Here is a 16044-nt window from a genome sequence, read left to right as displayed (position 1 = left end):
TTTGTATTATTGATTCCACTTTATTTTCCTTAGGTTACTGGAGTTGGCTATAATCAGTTTGGGGAAGTAATTGTTGATGGTGATGTTGTTCATGGATTCTATAATCCAGCTGTTAGCAGAATTGTTGAGGTAAATAGTTTATTCCAACAAGGTATCTTTCTTTATTATAACTTAAAGACACAATGATGCATTCATAGTTTTTATGTATTTCACAGGCGGGCTGTGTGTGCAATGATGCTGTAATTAGGAACAACACTCTAATGGGAAAACCAACAGAAGGAGCCTTGATTGCTCTTGCAATGAAGGTATGTACCTGATTTCTTTTCTTTTCTTTTTTTTTTTTTAATATTTTTTTTCTACTTGCTGGCAGACCTTTATTTTATTCATATATTTATATGTGGTGCAGAGAATCAAACCCAGTGCCTAACACATGGCCGGCAAGTACTCTACCACTGAGCCACAACCCCAGTTCTGTACCTGATTCCTTTGACACATGAAGCATTACTCACAACAAAATGAGAGGCCATTGATTTAGGTATTAACTGAGTTTTAGATATTAAGTGAAGAAGACTGATAGTATTTCATTATTTTTGCTGTTTTTTGGGAACCAATTTTATTTGTAGAAATATAGATCATAGAGCTATTTCAGAATAGCCTCATTTTTTAAATTTTTAAAAATTTGTTCTTTTTAGATATATATGACTATATAGAGTGTATTTTGGCTTATTATACATATGTGGAGTATAACTTCCCATGCTTGTGGTTGTACATGATATGGAGATGTACTAGTTGTATATTCCTGTATGAATGTAGGAAATTAATGCCTGATTCATTCTACTCTTTCCTGTTCTCTTCCCCTTCCCTACCTTCATTTCATTTTGAACTTCTGTCCTTCCCCTCCTCCATTATTGTGTGTTAGCATCTGAATATCAGAGAGAACATTTGATCTTTAGTTTGGGGGGATTCAGCCTCATTCCTTATATGCCAGGTACAAACTAATGACCAGTGATGAATTTCTTTTTTTAATGAAGAATTGTTCCTGTCTTCCATAATACTGAGATCTGTTTGAAAAGCTTTATAACTATTTCTAATTGCTGAGAAATATTAACTTTTGAATGAGAAAAAGGCAATATTCTGTAGTGTTTTCATGTAAAGATGTTATGTAGTTACGAGAATCAGCTTTTCTTTTCCCAGTATTCACTTTTCCTCCTTTATCAATTTCTTAAAATGAGTGTCTCATTAAAATTGTGGAGAGGAGTGATGTTCTCAGTGACCTTTTGTCTGTCCCAATTTATTTAATATCCTAAATCTTAGATTTGTTTCAGTGAGAAACCTAAAATTCCATTTTGCTATTTTCCTAAGAAAAATAACTGCTTCTACTTGTAAGAGTAGTTTGCAAAAACTTTGAGAGTTGTGTGAAGTTGGATGCTTCTTAATAAGGTTATTGGAAATGAGAGCCTATAGAGAATTGTGGGTTATTTTAACATTTTATTGATAAGTTGATAGTTTTAGAACATATGTTTTCTCTATAGAAAACTACTTTTCTTTGTCATTTGGTCTCCTTGTGACTAAGAAGCATAGAATAACTGTTTTAAAAATATCAAAAAAGTGATGTCCTGTGTTACACTTTACAAGATATTAGCTTCTTGGAGAGACGAAAAACCACTTCCTTATGGTCAGAGGCCTCACATGTTAGGTAGGGAGTATAACTGATGTTCTTGGAATAAAAGTCAGACCAAGAAAATTAAATCCAAAACATTGAGCCACATTTAAGAATATTGCCGATTCATATCTGAGAGTTGAGCTTTAAAGGATAGGAAGGGGTTAAATGAAGGAAGCTAGGAAAGAGCTAGAACTAAAGCACAGAGGAATAAACAGGCACAGAATGGGTTGTGGCTAATCAGTTGGCTAAAGGTGTTTGAGTAACCAGCATGATTGTTAATAGACTACATATGGTTGGTTTCTGGAAGACCTTCAGATGCCAAAAGATTCTGAACATTATTACAGTAGAAAACAAAAACCAATAAATGAAATTTTTGAGTAGCTTAAAAATATTTTTGGATATTTGGAAGAAGATGCAAAGGATACTGAGAGGGAGAGCAACATGTGACATTGGTATTAGTAAGGATATCAAGTAATGGGGAAAAGAACTAGGATGGTAGCAACAGGCAAGACAAATTTGAGTCTCTAAGAAGTGTGGGAGATCCGAAACTTCTGTCATTTATAAAATTCTTGCTCAGTATTGGTTATCTATCTTTGCATTATATCCTGCTTCCTTCCAGAACTTGAGCTGATAGATTAATATAGTTAGACTATAACTATATATATAACTATAACTATAATTGCTGAGAAATATTAACTTTTGAATGAGAAAAAGGCAATATTCTGTAGTGTTTTCATGTAAAGATGTTATGTAGTTACGAGAATCAGCTTTTCTTTTCCCAGTATTCACTTTTTCACTGAGCTGGTAGATCAGTATTATCTGGTATATACATAGTCCAGGTAACATGCCTTAGACTATATCTACATACACAGGCTTTCAGGTTGAAAATGTATGCTACTGTTCAGGGAAATACAGTAAATGTAAATGGACTACCACTAGTTTTTCACCATTATGTGAAAAATAATCCAGTTATCTAACTAACCAAACTATAAGTCATGAAATTTGTTTGTTAAAGGAAGAATAATTACATGATGGTTAGAATTTACTTTGTGTTTTCTTTTTTTTTCCCCCCGTCTTATTTAGATGGGTCTTGATGGACTTCAACAAGACTATATCAGAAAAGCTGAATATCCTTTTAGCTCTGAGCAGAAGTGGATGGCTGTTAAGTGTGTACACCGAACACAGCAGGTATCTCTCTTTTTAAAGAATAATTATAACCTGTTGAGCTTAGGTCGCTATTTTTATTGTACCCTCTGCCTTGAGATTTAAACAATGTGTATACATTAAATAAAAGACTAGTTGTTTTAAAGTATGCATAATTAATAGTGCACCCATTTCTTCTTATTTTCTGGTTATCTTGATCTCTTTTCTCTTATAGAATCTGTGTATAGATATATTTAGTTTTGTTAGGTGCACAAATAAACATGTTGTAGCCTAGTCTCAGTTTCTTGGAGCTTGTGACATCAAGTTCTCTCCCACATGTTTTTTGTTCTAATGTTAATGGTTCATTATAGGTTTCTTCTGACTGTGTGTTGTCAATATGTATTCTTTCATTGAAGGAATGTTTTTAGAACAAACAAAACCCACTTTATTTGGTGGAAAAGTGGTTTCCAAATGTATGTAATTCATGTTGGTTGATCCAGTTTACAAACTGATAAAATGACATGCACAGGTATTTTAAGCTTTTATTTGTTCCTGGGTATTTCAGAAATTTTTGCATAATAGTTCTGAATTATCTACAGTGCATAATCATGCATTCATAGTTACTGCTACCAGTTTGATGCTTTAAATTTACTTTAAAAATATATTTATTATTGGGCTGGGGCTGTAGCTCAGTGGCAGAGTGCTTGCATAGCATGTGCGAGGCACTGAATTCGATCCTTAGCACCATATACAAATAAAATAAAGGCATTCTGCCCATCTACAACTACCCAAAAGTTATATATTATTTTTAAATTTTATTTAATATGAATGAAAAATCGCTTATGTGTTTTTTATCCCTGAACTGACCATAATCAGTTAAATTTTTTATCCCTGAACTGACCATAATCAGTTAAATTTTGTAGACAGTAATGAATAAAAGGATTCCCCCACCCATAATAAGTAGGAAACATTGGTTTTAAAAGAAAGGCCAACTTTGCCAATATTGAACTTATGAGTAGTACTCTACTAGGAATTCTGCTAATTGCTTATGTAGTTTGTTTTTGGAAGTCTTTTATTTGAATGTGACAATATACCTTTATCTCTTTTTTCTCCCTGGAATGAATAAAAAGACATAAACTCATAAGTACCTTTGAAGGCATAAGACTGAAAACAGGGGAGAAAGTAAAAATTCTGAAAGAGGAACCAACAGAACGCTCCTTTTCTACTTCTTTAGGCCAAGGCCATTGGTACTCCTTTATGCCTATGGAATATTAGAAATCTGCCCTTGGGGGCAGAAGTGAAGGGTAGGATTTAGGCTTTAAGATTAAAAGCACAATCATTTTCCTTAAGGATGAGCGCTTAGTTTTTAATTCCATTTGTCTCTTAGAATGTGTGTAGGCAGTTAGAATACTGAAGAATTTTAGAAAATCTTACTAGTCCCAGGGAGGTGTTTTTTTTAAGAGAGAGAGAGAGAAAAGAGAGATTTAATATTTATTTTTTAGTTTTTGGCGGACACAACATCTTTGTTTATATGTGGTGCTGAAAACGAACCCGGGCCGCACGCATGCCAGGCGAGCGCGCTACCACTTGAGCCACATCCCCAGCCCCCAGGAAGGTTTTAACAGTAAAGGACACTCCTAACCAAGACCTATGTTCTTTGGAAGCACTTACCTATCTCTGGGCTTCATCTCATAACCTAGAGGCAAGGTCTACCAGTTGATGAGCTCTTGTCAGTAACCATGAAGCTTCTAGTCCTTTAACTTCTTCATCCTGAATGTAAATGGACAGGGAAGGATTGCTAGATACTTGGGGAAAGTCTTTATTGTTAAAGACAACAGACCAAATCAACAGAGAAAAAGGTTTCAGAGAAATAAAAGGAATGCCAGATGTTATAGAAAATTTCCAAAGACCATAAAATTTCCAAAGTATTTTGAAAACAAAATTCTTTGAATCAGATATTTATCAAATAACTTAAGGAATCTATCAGAAAGTAGAACAAAAACTCATAGGGTGAATAGTATAGAGAGAAATTGAGAAAATTTAAAAAATTCAACATCCACCTAACAGTGGTAATAGGAAGAGAGCAGAAAATGGGAATGTTTCCAGAATGTAAAGAGTTCTAGAATAAAATAGTTTCCAATTGCTTGGCACAATGAGTATGTTAAAGTGGAGGAGCCGGGAGGGTGGTGATGGGACAAACACAAGAATTGTAATCAAGAAATTTGAGGACACTTGGAGAAAGAGAATTAGAAAAGTTTCCAGAGGGAGAGATCATATTAAATACTTTAGGTGAAGGGGAGATCACACAGAGGTTTGAGAATTAAAGTTCCTATTTTATATTTTTCTGTGTCAACATCAGACTGGAAGATAATAGAGCAAAGCTTTTGCAATAAGAGGAAATTTATTTTCCGCTAAACTTACAAATGTGAGGATAAAATAAAACATATTTCACTTCACATATCTTTTTTAGAAAGGTAATGGTTGATAATAATTCAAGGAAAAGGAAGAATTAGAACATGGTGAGGATGGAGGTGACGGGAAGTTTCTGAGTGTGGCAGGCCTAAACCAACTCAGATTAAAAGAGGGAAAGAGAAAAAGACTGAAGGAGGAAGGTCTCCAGTAACAATACAGAAATTACGGCTTACCTGCTCATTTGATTGTGCGAAAATCATCAAATGGGAAGGGTTTTATATCACATTGAAGAGTTTGAGAAGGTTTGGTTGAGAGGTTTAAATAAAACTTAAAATAGGGCAGTTATTACTTCACAAAACTTGAATGGGAAAAGAAGTGTTTAGGTGAATTGTAAGTGAGGATTGACTGTGGAAACATCATGTTCTTCTGCTGCCTCCCTAAACCCCCAAATCGATGCTCACTGTAGTTACTTGGGAACTGTGGCAGATGGAAGCTTCATATCTGTGCGCACACACACAGTCATGGCAGGAATAGAGAAGCATCAAATTGTGCGTTGTGCTCTAAATTTCCATTTGGAAGTGACACACATGCTTTTCATTTTTTGACAGAAGCAAGTCACATCTCACTTTAGGGCTAAAGGGGTGCAGCTGGGAAATATATTCCTACCTTCAAGGAGAACTGGAATGTTTATGAATGACTGGTCATTACTGTTCTTGGCTTAACAGTGAGGAATCTTAAACTGTATCGTAAGGATAAGGAGAGGGGGAATAGGTAGTAGAGGTGGCCAAATTCATAGTTATCACAAGAGACAACTGTTTAAAATTGATAATTGAAGGAGTAGCAATATAAATATGTTAAAAACACATTGGTAAATACCAAAGAAAGCAGCTGAAAGAGTTAATTGTTTTGCCTCTGAAGTAGAACTCAGATGAGATGTATTGGGTAGGGACTGTAGTTTTTTCATTATAAGCTTTTTTTTTTTTTTTTTGGTGGGGAATTGAATTCTGGGGCACTCAACCACTGAGCCACATCCCCAGCCCTATTTTGTATTTTATTTAGACACAGGGTCTCACTGAGTTGCTGAGTGCCTTGCTAAGTTGCTGAGGCTTGCTTTGAACTTGCAGTCCTCCTGTCTAAGCTCCCAAACCGCTGGAATTACAGGCCTGCGCCACTGTACCTGGCCAATATAAGCTTTTGAATACTACTTTTTGTTTTTGTTTTTTGGTGCTGGAGATTTGAACCCAGAGCCTTGTGCCTGGTAGATCAGAGATTTCTTTTATTATGATAAATAAAAGAAGTTGTCTAATAATAACCCCAATTGCAAGGTGGTTGTTAGATTAAATTGGGTAGATATAGACATGTAGCTAGCAACTTATAAAAAGCCTGAACCATTGTTTATGAGTTGTTGTTGGATCTCTTTTCCCTTTTGGATTATGATGAGCTTCTTCCCTGATCTCAGTGAGTCTGATGGGCCTTAGTATAGCATCCCCTCACTGTGTGGGATGATTGGTAGAGCATATGTTGTTTTCTATAGAAAGTGCAGAAACCTCCCACATGTGAGGGGGTTTTTGTTTGGTGGTACTGGTGATTGAACACAGGGGTACTCTGCTACCAAGCTACATCGCTGCCCATTATATTTTGTTTTTAGACAGGGTCTAAATTGCTGAGACCTCAAACTTGCCATGGTCCTTCCTTAGCCTCTTGAGGAGCTTGGTTAAAGGCATGTATTTATGCCTGGCCCACCTGAGTGTTTTTTTTTTTAATACCAGGAATTGAACCCAGGGGTGCTTATTAACCACTGAGCCACATCCCTAGCCCCACTTTAATTTTTTTTTTTAAATAACTTTTGAGGCAGGGTTTTGCTAAGTTGTTTAGGGCCTTGCTAAATTGCTGAGGCTATCCTTGAACTTGGGATTCTCCTGCCTCAGTCTCCCGAGTTGCTGGGATTACAAATGTGTGCCACCACACCCAGCCACATATGAGTTTTTGATCATCAGGAGTTCAAGTGCCATTCAGAGAGGTTTGAGTAACTTTCTGGGATTATGAGAAACACATGTCAGTTATTTTTGGACTCCAATAGCAGATATATGCAAGTCAAAATGAAACTTGTATTTGATATGTTTTTCTTCTTAGGACAGACCAGAGATTTGTTTTATGAAGGGTGCTTATGAGCAGGTGATTAAATACTGTACTACGTACCTCAGCAAAGGGCAGACCTTGACTCTCACCCAGCAGCAGAGAGATATGTACCAACAAGAGAAGGCACGGATGGGTTCAGCTGGTCTCAGAGGTAAGCTATTTTGACCCTGGGGTGGAAAGTTATAGCCTTCTTTTAATTGCATTTGAATTCATATTTCACATCTGAGCTGTTCAGTTGATTCCAGGCATTGTCCAACTCTGTTCCTTACCATTTCTGAGGTGCTTTATTTAAGTTGGTTAACTGGACCCTAAAAGATGGAAAGTCAAGAATGCAGCAAAATATGAAATTTCTGTTTCTTACAGACCTGTAGTAGTCTTTGAGTGGGTGATAGAAATTTTATTTTGAATAATTTTGATCTTGTGAGAAGGTCAAGGTAAAATAATGTTATCCTTTTATTATTTTGTCACTTTGTCTTTATTGTTAATAGAATTAAAATACTTTAGTATAAATGGAAGTCTTCGGCCTCTAATTTGTCTTTTAAGGTGAATGCTAACTTAATCCTCATCTGCTGTCTTTGTTCTCTTGCTATTCACCAGGGAGTTGAAGTAGTGCCCAGATCCTGTATATTTCCCTGTCCCCCATATATATATCTCCCTCCTGAATGTGACAGGGTGAGGGTGGGGTTCTGCTTTGCACCTTATATCAGGCCTCTTCTTTTGAAATATAGTGTAGGATTCATTGGGGAGGGGTATATACCCGATTGTTACCATTCAAATAGTCATCTGACTTGTGCAGAATATAAAAGAAATTGGAAGAGTTAACTTCCTTGTACAATTTTAATGAAATGTAAGTCAAATACTACAGTTACTCAGAGAAAGGAAAACAAGTTATGTGAAAATGTTCTTATTTGTGGTTCACTTAAGTGAAGGCATTCTTTGGCTTTAAAACATTTGGAGAGATTCATAGGACTTCTGTTTTTACAATAAGCTTATAAAACATTTAGAAAGGTATTCTGTGGGTCAGAGTGTGCACCTGCAGCATGCTGTCATGCTTTGTTCCCTGGCTTCTGCACCAGCCCTTAGGCTGCGGAGCCAGGGTTACTCCTTGTGTCCTCCTTATCGCTTGTTGCATCTTACCTAGGTTATGGACTGTATTGTGATCATTTCAGAACCTCACACTCTGTGTCAGGGAAAGAGGAAGTAGAGCTTTCTGGCTGAAAAACTGTTGTGCAGATGGATCTACTTTTATATGAAAAAAAATGTTTTTAACGAAAAATAACTTTTTCTTCACCTTTCCCTTCCATAATGTAAAAGGCTTTGATGGCAGATCCTTGAGTTTCAAGTGTTTTTTTTTTTTTTTTCCTACAGTCTTGAATCCTAAATATGCTGCTAGATCTCTGCCTCAACCCTCAAGCTTTCAGAATCCTTGAGGCCACAGCAGATTTTTCTCCCAGCATTAGTTCTGGGGCAGGAGGAACCTCTTGTCTGGTTGAACTAGGTCAGACCTAAGAGTAGTGAGATGAGACCCAAGAATTTTTTAAAAAATATATTTAATTTAACAAGACAGTGTGCAATACTGCTGAATATTCTGGGGAAGTGGGCACAGGAGTGTTCCACACATACTAAATGTGCTCCCTTCTGAACAGTGAACAGACCAAAACTGTTTAATGGCCCTAGCCACAGAAAACTCAGAGTCTCTGACTTAAGGTTATATTTCTTTGCCTCCTTTGTGCCTATTTCAGCTTCCTACCAAAAGCTAGTCTGAGAGAATGGAACTGTTAGGATTTGATCCAGAATTGTAATTGTTAGATCAAGGGGTAGCTTAGGTGACTTGAGGATCACTGCAGGGAAGCCTACATAGCCAAGAAAGGTCTTTGTTGCTAAAGCTTGTGTATCAAGAGGCAACAGTAACATCTCTGAGGGATTCCTGGGAAGGTGGATGGGAGGGTGGGAGGTGGGGTATTGCTCCTTGGGTTACCTCTTCCTTCTGGGGCTTAGGTTACCTCTTCCTTCTGGCTCTTTTTAAATCCCCTTTGGTAAAATGCAATTAATTTTTTAGAAAAGTGTGAGGAGCACAAAATGCAAACCTGTTTTCTTACCTCTTGATCTTCTGTGTCTTCACCTTCAGTTTGTTGGGTTTGTTTCCACCTCTTAATAAAACATTGAAACTTAAAACAAGAAAAAGGGGTAAGAGTTTTGTCACTCTTAAGAAAGCTTACAGCAAGAGAGTTTCAAGGTTGGTGTGAATTTCGAGAATTCAAAGTGATCTTAAAGTTATGTATCTGTTTCTGTTTCCCTTAATTTTTGGAATAAAAGTTTTTATACTTTTTTATTTTGACTAACTTTTTTGTCTGAAGGATTATGAAGGTTTGTGTATGTGCAGTTTTGTGTTAAAACATTGTGAAGAAGACTAGAGTTATTAGAGGGAAAACATTCTATTCCTGCCTGGTATCTTTTCTTCATCTCTTTGTGCTCTACTTCCCTTCAATCCCTGAGACTGCCATAATATAAGAACAGAAAATATTGTAAATTTCTATTGAAATGTACTTATGTTGCGTCTTATAAAACTTTTCTTAAAATGCTTGTGGACTTAAATTTTGAAATTAGGCTATGTGTTGTTTTATGTGACAGGCATTCCACATGAAAAATGTTTAGCTACCCTTGGCTAAAGAGTAGCATTAGATCTTCATTTATGCTAAAGATGTGAAAAAGTAATAAATACAGGGTACTAGGCTTTCCACCAGCTTCACCCCTTCATTGGGAGAACTCCAAGTTTATTTCCCTTCCCTAGGAATTGCAGATGTACAAATTGATATTTGCTGTCCCCTTCTTTTGTTATCTGCTTCTATACTAGCATCAGGTATCGACTGTACAGCAACTCATTCTCTTCAGAGTGAAAGCCTTTGGGGTTAGGGTTAGGGGCCCACATCTGTATGAATAATTATATTGGAAAAATACAAGTTACTTGCCTTTGATCTTGATTTTCTAGTCCTCCATACCTTCTGCTTGATTAAAAGTAGATACTTTTCATCTCTGTGAGACTTTTCAGTCTAATAATATCCCAGACACAAGCACATGCCTCTGATCTATCAGGGTAGTTAGCAGAGGTTCCAGAATTTTGAGAGTAAGCTAAATGAAGAGTATTTGTACTCTATCTCAAATGCTCAGTGATGACAGAGAAACTAACTTAAAGTAATGATATGATGGTGTTATTTAAATACTCTTAGAGAACCACAGTTAGAAATAAGAAAGACAGACTACTATTCTGCAAAGACCATATTACTGGTCTTATGATAACTTTGTAGATTAACTTTACCATTCAGGGTTTGTCATACATGCAGTTGTTACAGGCTGTGTGTAATTAATTAATACAAACTTTTTCAGACTTTTGAATTTTTCTGGAGGTCTGTGAGATGTAAAGATGAAGATACATTAGTAGCCACCATCAAAGGTGTCTGTTTAAAACTGACTTTAAAGCTTGACAAACCCATATATTCTCTAAATAATGAATTGTATCTTCTAAAGAGGCAGTAGTTTCTATGGAAAGTAGTTGCATGTGGTTATCTGCAAAAACATTCTTCATTCTCCTTCATTTGCCTTCTCTGCTTAACAGTTCAGTAATTTATTTCTCTTAATTTTTGATAGCTTTCTAAAGAATCATTAAACTATAATGTCTTGGTGTGTAAAATTTTTATTTTTAAAAATGATATATCTACAGATGACATTATAATCTTAAGTGAGTTATTGTCAATTAAATTCTAATGTTTATGTGTTTTCTTTTTTGGATTTTATTATTATTTCTTAAGTTCTTGCTTTGGCCTCTGGTCCTGAACTGGGACAGCTGACATTTCTTGGCTTGGTGGGAATCATCGACCCTCCTAGAACTGGTGTGAAAGAAGCTGTTACAACACTCATTGCCTCAGGAGTATCGATAAAAATGATTACTGGAGATTCACAGGAGACTGCAGTTGCAATTGGTATAACTAGGCTGCTTCATTTCATTTTTGATAGTTTTTCTTAAAATACTGTGGTGTATTAGATGTACAGTGTACTTTAGATGTACAGTGTGTTTACATAATATTCAAATTTAAAGTTGACTTACTTTTTTGCTCTTTTATATATATATATATATATATATATATATAAAATTGTAGGCAAAAATTGATGATAGCTTGAAAAGTGATACATTATTGAACACATATAACTGAACCAGGTGTGGTGGCACACACCTGTAATACCAGCTATTTTGGAGGCAGAAAGAGGAAGGTCACAAGTTGGGGCCAGCCTGAGCAAGTTGGCAAGACCCTTTTTCAGCATAAAATTTTATGAAAGGCTGGTGATGTAGCTTAGTGTAGAGTGCTTGCCTAATATGCTTGAAGCCTGGCTTGTTTAATCCCCAATGTTGTCCCCCCACTTAAAAAAAAAAAAGTGTGTGTGTGTGTCTGTGTGTGTGAGTGCACGCGTGTATATACATATAAAACTAAATTGTGAAATCACGTGTATTTTATTCACATACAGGTATTTGATTATTTTTAACTTTGTAATCCAATTTGCTGGTAACAGTACCAGCTTATCCTAAGTATAATTTTCAAAGCAGGCTTATGCATAAGTAGGAAGAAACTAGCATGTATTTGTTTTCATTATGTATACATAAACACACACACATAAATATATCAAATTTAAATGTTATTTAAGATTTTCTTAAGAAATGCAAGGGAAAAAAATGTAGTAATATGAAAGCTTAACTCCCCAGAGCCTATAAACTATAATACTGATAAATTTAACAATTTGCTAAATTCCATTAAAACTGATTTTTATTAATATTGTGGGGTAGGAGTTCCAAACTGTGTGTTATGTAAGAGATATCACTAGAAACAGAATATTATTGGAAGAAAACTTTTCCACAGTTGTTTTCCTGTGCATGTAATGGTTACCTCAAATACACTATTATTGTGCCTGATAATGCATTCTGATATTGGTTAGAATTCAGCTGCTGAGCAGAACCCTATTGTCCTAGTTCATTCTGAGGGTTTCCTAGCTTAGACAGTGAACATTTTTTTAATTCTTGTATGTAAGTAAAAATAAAATAGACACCTACCTCAGACTTACTGTATATTCAGATAGGATTTTCTCTCCAATAGTTTGTCTTGTTATTCCTTGATATAAGTGCATTTTACACTTAAAAAGAAAGGGTGAAAAATCATATTAAGTAAGCATAGTGTTGACTAATCCGTCAAACAGAAACAATTTGGTTAATTATGTATTTTTCTCTTTTAACTTTAGCGAGTCGTCTGGGATTGTATTCTAAAACTTCTCAGTCAGTCTCAGGAGAAGAAATTGATGCCATGGATGTCCAGCAGCTTTCACAAATTGTACCAAAGGTAGGCCTATCCTAAAGCCTTTTAGACTGAGAGGTCTTATTCTAAGTGTTAACCATTACCACTGTCTTAATGAAACTTTATTTATGGACAAGTGATACATGACCTACAAATTAGTTGGTTTGAATTCTGAGGAAAAAAATCTGATTGAAATAAATTTTATCATTGAATATTTATGACAATGTCATTATGAATATCATGTAAAATTATTAATTTGAGCAAGAACTGAGTTCCTCCTGAGGAAAATACTATGGAAATTAACAGTGCTTGCATTTATAAATCAGAGGATGAAAAAAGATCATTACTTTGTATTTCTTACCCTTTTGCTTTTATTTTAGTATGACCTCGCCTGTGTCTCGCGCAGGTGATGGAAATGGGGTTCCCCTCAGTGAAATGGGCTGGCTGAAAAATAAAAGCTAGGAAAACTAGAAGGACGAGAAAACCACAGGACACAGAAAGTAGTTTCAAAAGTGGTGGGGGGTGTGGCGGTTGCACAGGACTGGCAAGGCCATCAGACTGATCGAGATTCTGTACTCTGGCAGAATTAGGGACTCCCCCCTTGCTTTATTTATATCAAGGGACATCAAAGGCAGGGATAAGGTTTCAAGGGCAGAGTCTTGCTTCATGGTGTCTTGCAGTCCTCAGTTTGATTGACATCTTGGCAGGTCACATTTATCTCAGGTGCTGTGTGGGATCTCTAATAGAGCTTCAGGGGGAAGTTTACCTGCATCAGACGATCAGTCCCTTTGGGGGTGCCAAGGGAGGTTCCCAATGCCAGATTTATCCCCTCATTAGGCTACTATGCTCAACATAATCCACATACCCACATACAGCCCACGGACAGCTTGTGACAGTATGTGTGTGTGTGTGTGTGTGAGAGAGAGAGAGAGAGAGAGAGTGTGTGTGTGTGTGTGTATTTTTATGTGGTGCTGAGGATGGAACCCAGTGCCTAACGTGTGTGAGGCAAGCACTCTGCCACTGAGCCACAACCCCAGTCCAGAGTATATTTTTTAAAAACAAAATCAAGGTATTTTACATACAGTAAAATTTGCCTTTTTACAAAATATGTTTTTCTGATCTTTATGATAAATGCATTCAGTCTTGTAACCATGACCACAGGCAGGCTGTACAATAGTTTCATCAATCCGCCCAATTCTCTTATGTCTTTCTGTAGTCAAGTGCTTCCCCTACTCCTAGCAATTGACAGTCACTAATTTGTTTCTTTTCCAGAATGTTCGAAAAATTGAATTATGATATGAGGCTTTGGAATCTGCTTCTTTCACATAGCATAGTACCTTTGAGATTTACTATGTTTGGAAATTTAAAATTATTAAAATATAATAATTTATTATTATTGACTACAATAAAAAACAGTGAATTTTTTATTAGCAGGACTCTTCCCACACCCACTTTTCTTCCCAATTTCATCTTGCATTCATGTGACTCTTTTAACCAACATGCTTTTGAACTTCTACTTTTGCAGCTGATCAGATTGAATAGCTTTTCTTTTATTAATGTTACACATAAAACAGAACTTTTGTTATAAATCATCGGCTTGTTGAGTATTTCCCACATTCTGAAATCATCTTAGTTCCTCATTCAAATATTTTTCAGCTTTACCTTTTCATCATTCTCTGGAACATTTTCCAAACTTTTCAACATGCTATGTTCTTTTGACCTAGAGCTAATTAAAAAACAATGTGCAGATGGTTTTGCTTGATTATATATTAAATATATCTGGAATTCTCAGTGTTTCTATTTGTGATTTCTTGGAGTATGTTCTATATTTTTCAGTGATAGAAGTTGTCATTCTCTCTGTTTTCAGATTTTGATATCAGTATTTTATATTTCCGATGAACTGTTAGCCAAGTCCCCATAGTATAATCCCAATTTGTGTATTGTAGTCACTATTATTCTCTTTTGCTAGACTGAGAAACAGACATAACAATCTAAACGATTATAAAAAAGGGAATTCATATATCTCCAAATTTAATCTAAGCTTGTGAGACAGTGCTGTATTTCAATTTCTAGTAATTTCTTGTGTGTTTTTATTTTGAATCGCAGGTCTTTTATTTAGTGTTTGTGTGTATCCATTGATTTTCAGTAGTTTATTCAACACGATTGACCTATTCATTCTAGGACTTACAGAACAAATGTTACTCTGGGTGGTTTTATGGCCACATGTAAAAAACTAGATGATCTTTCTACTTTGCATTGAGATATACTTTGTCTTCTAGTGGCTAGTCTTATTTTTTGATTCCATTAAAAGCTTTGAAATGTTGAAATCTTATAATCAACTAATAGTTGTAATGGATGCATGCCAAATAAATTTATTACTATATGAAATAAATATGGCTTGGTCCAACAAATGGTGGCTTGTCATTCTTGGTAACCCACAGTATCTATAAGGAAGTGATTTATAAGTTTAAAAAATTAATTATGGGGAACAAAGGCAAAATTTTGCTCTGTACAACCAGCATATTTAAAATTAGCGTATTTAAAATATTAAAATATTTTAATATTCTGTTTAGTCTGCAGCTTTTGTTAAAATCTTTTGTCACGTTTTAGTGCTGTGTGCTATACAATTAATTTCGTCAATAATTAAAACTTTCACTTAGAAGATTACTACTATTATACTTAGAGTATACATGTAGCTTAGTCTTATACCAAGAAGTTTCTAGACAGATTTTTGAACCTTTTTTTATTTATTTACTTATTTTTGAGGTACTGGAAATTGTACCCAGGGCCTAGAACATGCTAGGCAAACTGTCTACTACTGAGCTACTTCCCTAGCTCTTTCCATCTATTTTTTTAAAATTTTTTTTTTTTTTTTTAGTTGTAGATGGACACAATGCCTTTATTTTAATGTGGTGCTGAGGATTGAACCCAGTGCCTCACATGTGCTAGGCAAGCACTCTACCACTGAGCTACAACCCTAGCCCTCCATCTTTTTTATTTTGAGACAGGATCTTACTAAGTTGCGGAGGCTGGCCTTGAACTTGTGACCCTCCTGCCTTGGCCTCCTGAGTGGCTGGGAATATAGGCATATCCCACTCTACCCAACTGAATTTTATTTTCAAAGAAAGAATATTCTCCAAATATGGGTTATGAGGACCGATGAATAAACAGGAATGTGATGTTATAATTTAATGAATCTTTTTTATATTTTAGAAAATAATCTTTTGATTTTAGACTTTTATTGCCAAAGAGAAACTGTGAAGAGTTTTAAAGATGGTACTAAGATTTATTCTGTTGTTTATTCATTTATTTAATACTTATTTTTAGAACACATAATCTCTGCTTTTGTGG

At 35.5% G+C, this 16044-nt stretch overlaps 1 protein-coding gene across 2 annotated transcripts in view; it reads left to right on the top strand.

Annotated features, from left to right (window-relative positions):
* Window positions 1-16044, top strand: part of Atp2c1 (ATPase secretory pathway Ca2+ transporting 1) — a 134916-nt gene that overhangs the window by 90782 nt on the left and 28090 nt on the right. For both annotated transcript variants that reach the window (XM_046431448.2, XM_046431449.2), the window contains 6 exons: window positions 34-129; window positions 216-305; window positions 2747-2851; window positions 7352-7508; window positions 11164-11334; window positions 12641-12738. In XM_046431448.2, the coding sequence (XP_046287404.1) occupies window positions 34-129; window positions 216-305; window positions 2747-2851; window positions 7352-7508; window positions 11164-11334; window positions 12641-12738 (717 nt within the window). The remainder of the gene's footprint in view (window positions 1-33; window positions 130-215; window positions 306-2746; window positions 2852-7351; window positions 7509-11163; window positions 11335-12640; window positions 12739-16044) is intronic.

The sequence above is a fragment of the Marmota monax genome, unplaced genomic scaffold (assembly GCF_021218885.2).
Source record: "Marmota monax isolate L192 unplaced genomic scaffold, Marmota_monax_Labrador192_F-V1.1 WCK01_AAM20220418_F8-fsc00022, whole genome shotgun sequence".
In the NCBI taxonomy this organism is placed as follows: Eukaryota; Metazoa; Chordata; class Mammalia; order Rodentia; family Sciuridae; genus Marmota; species Marmota monax.
Note: the sequence above shows the minus strand (reverse complement) of the source record. Positions and strands in the feature narration are given on the sequence as shown.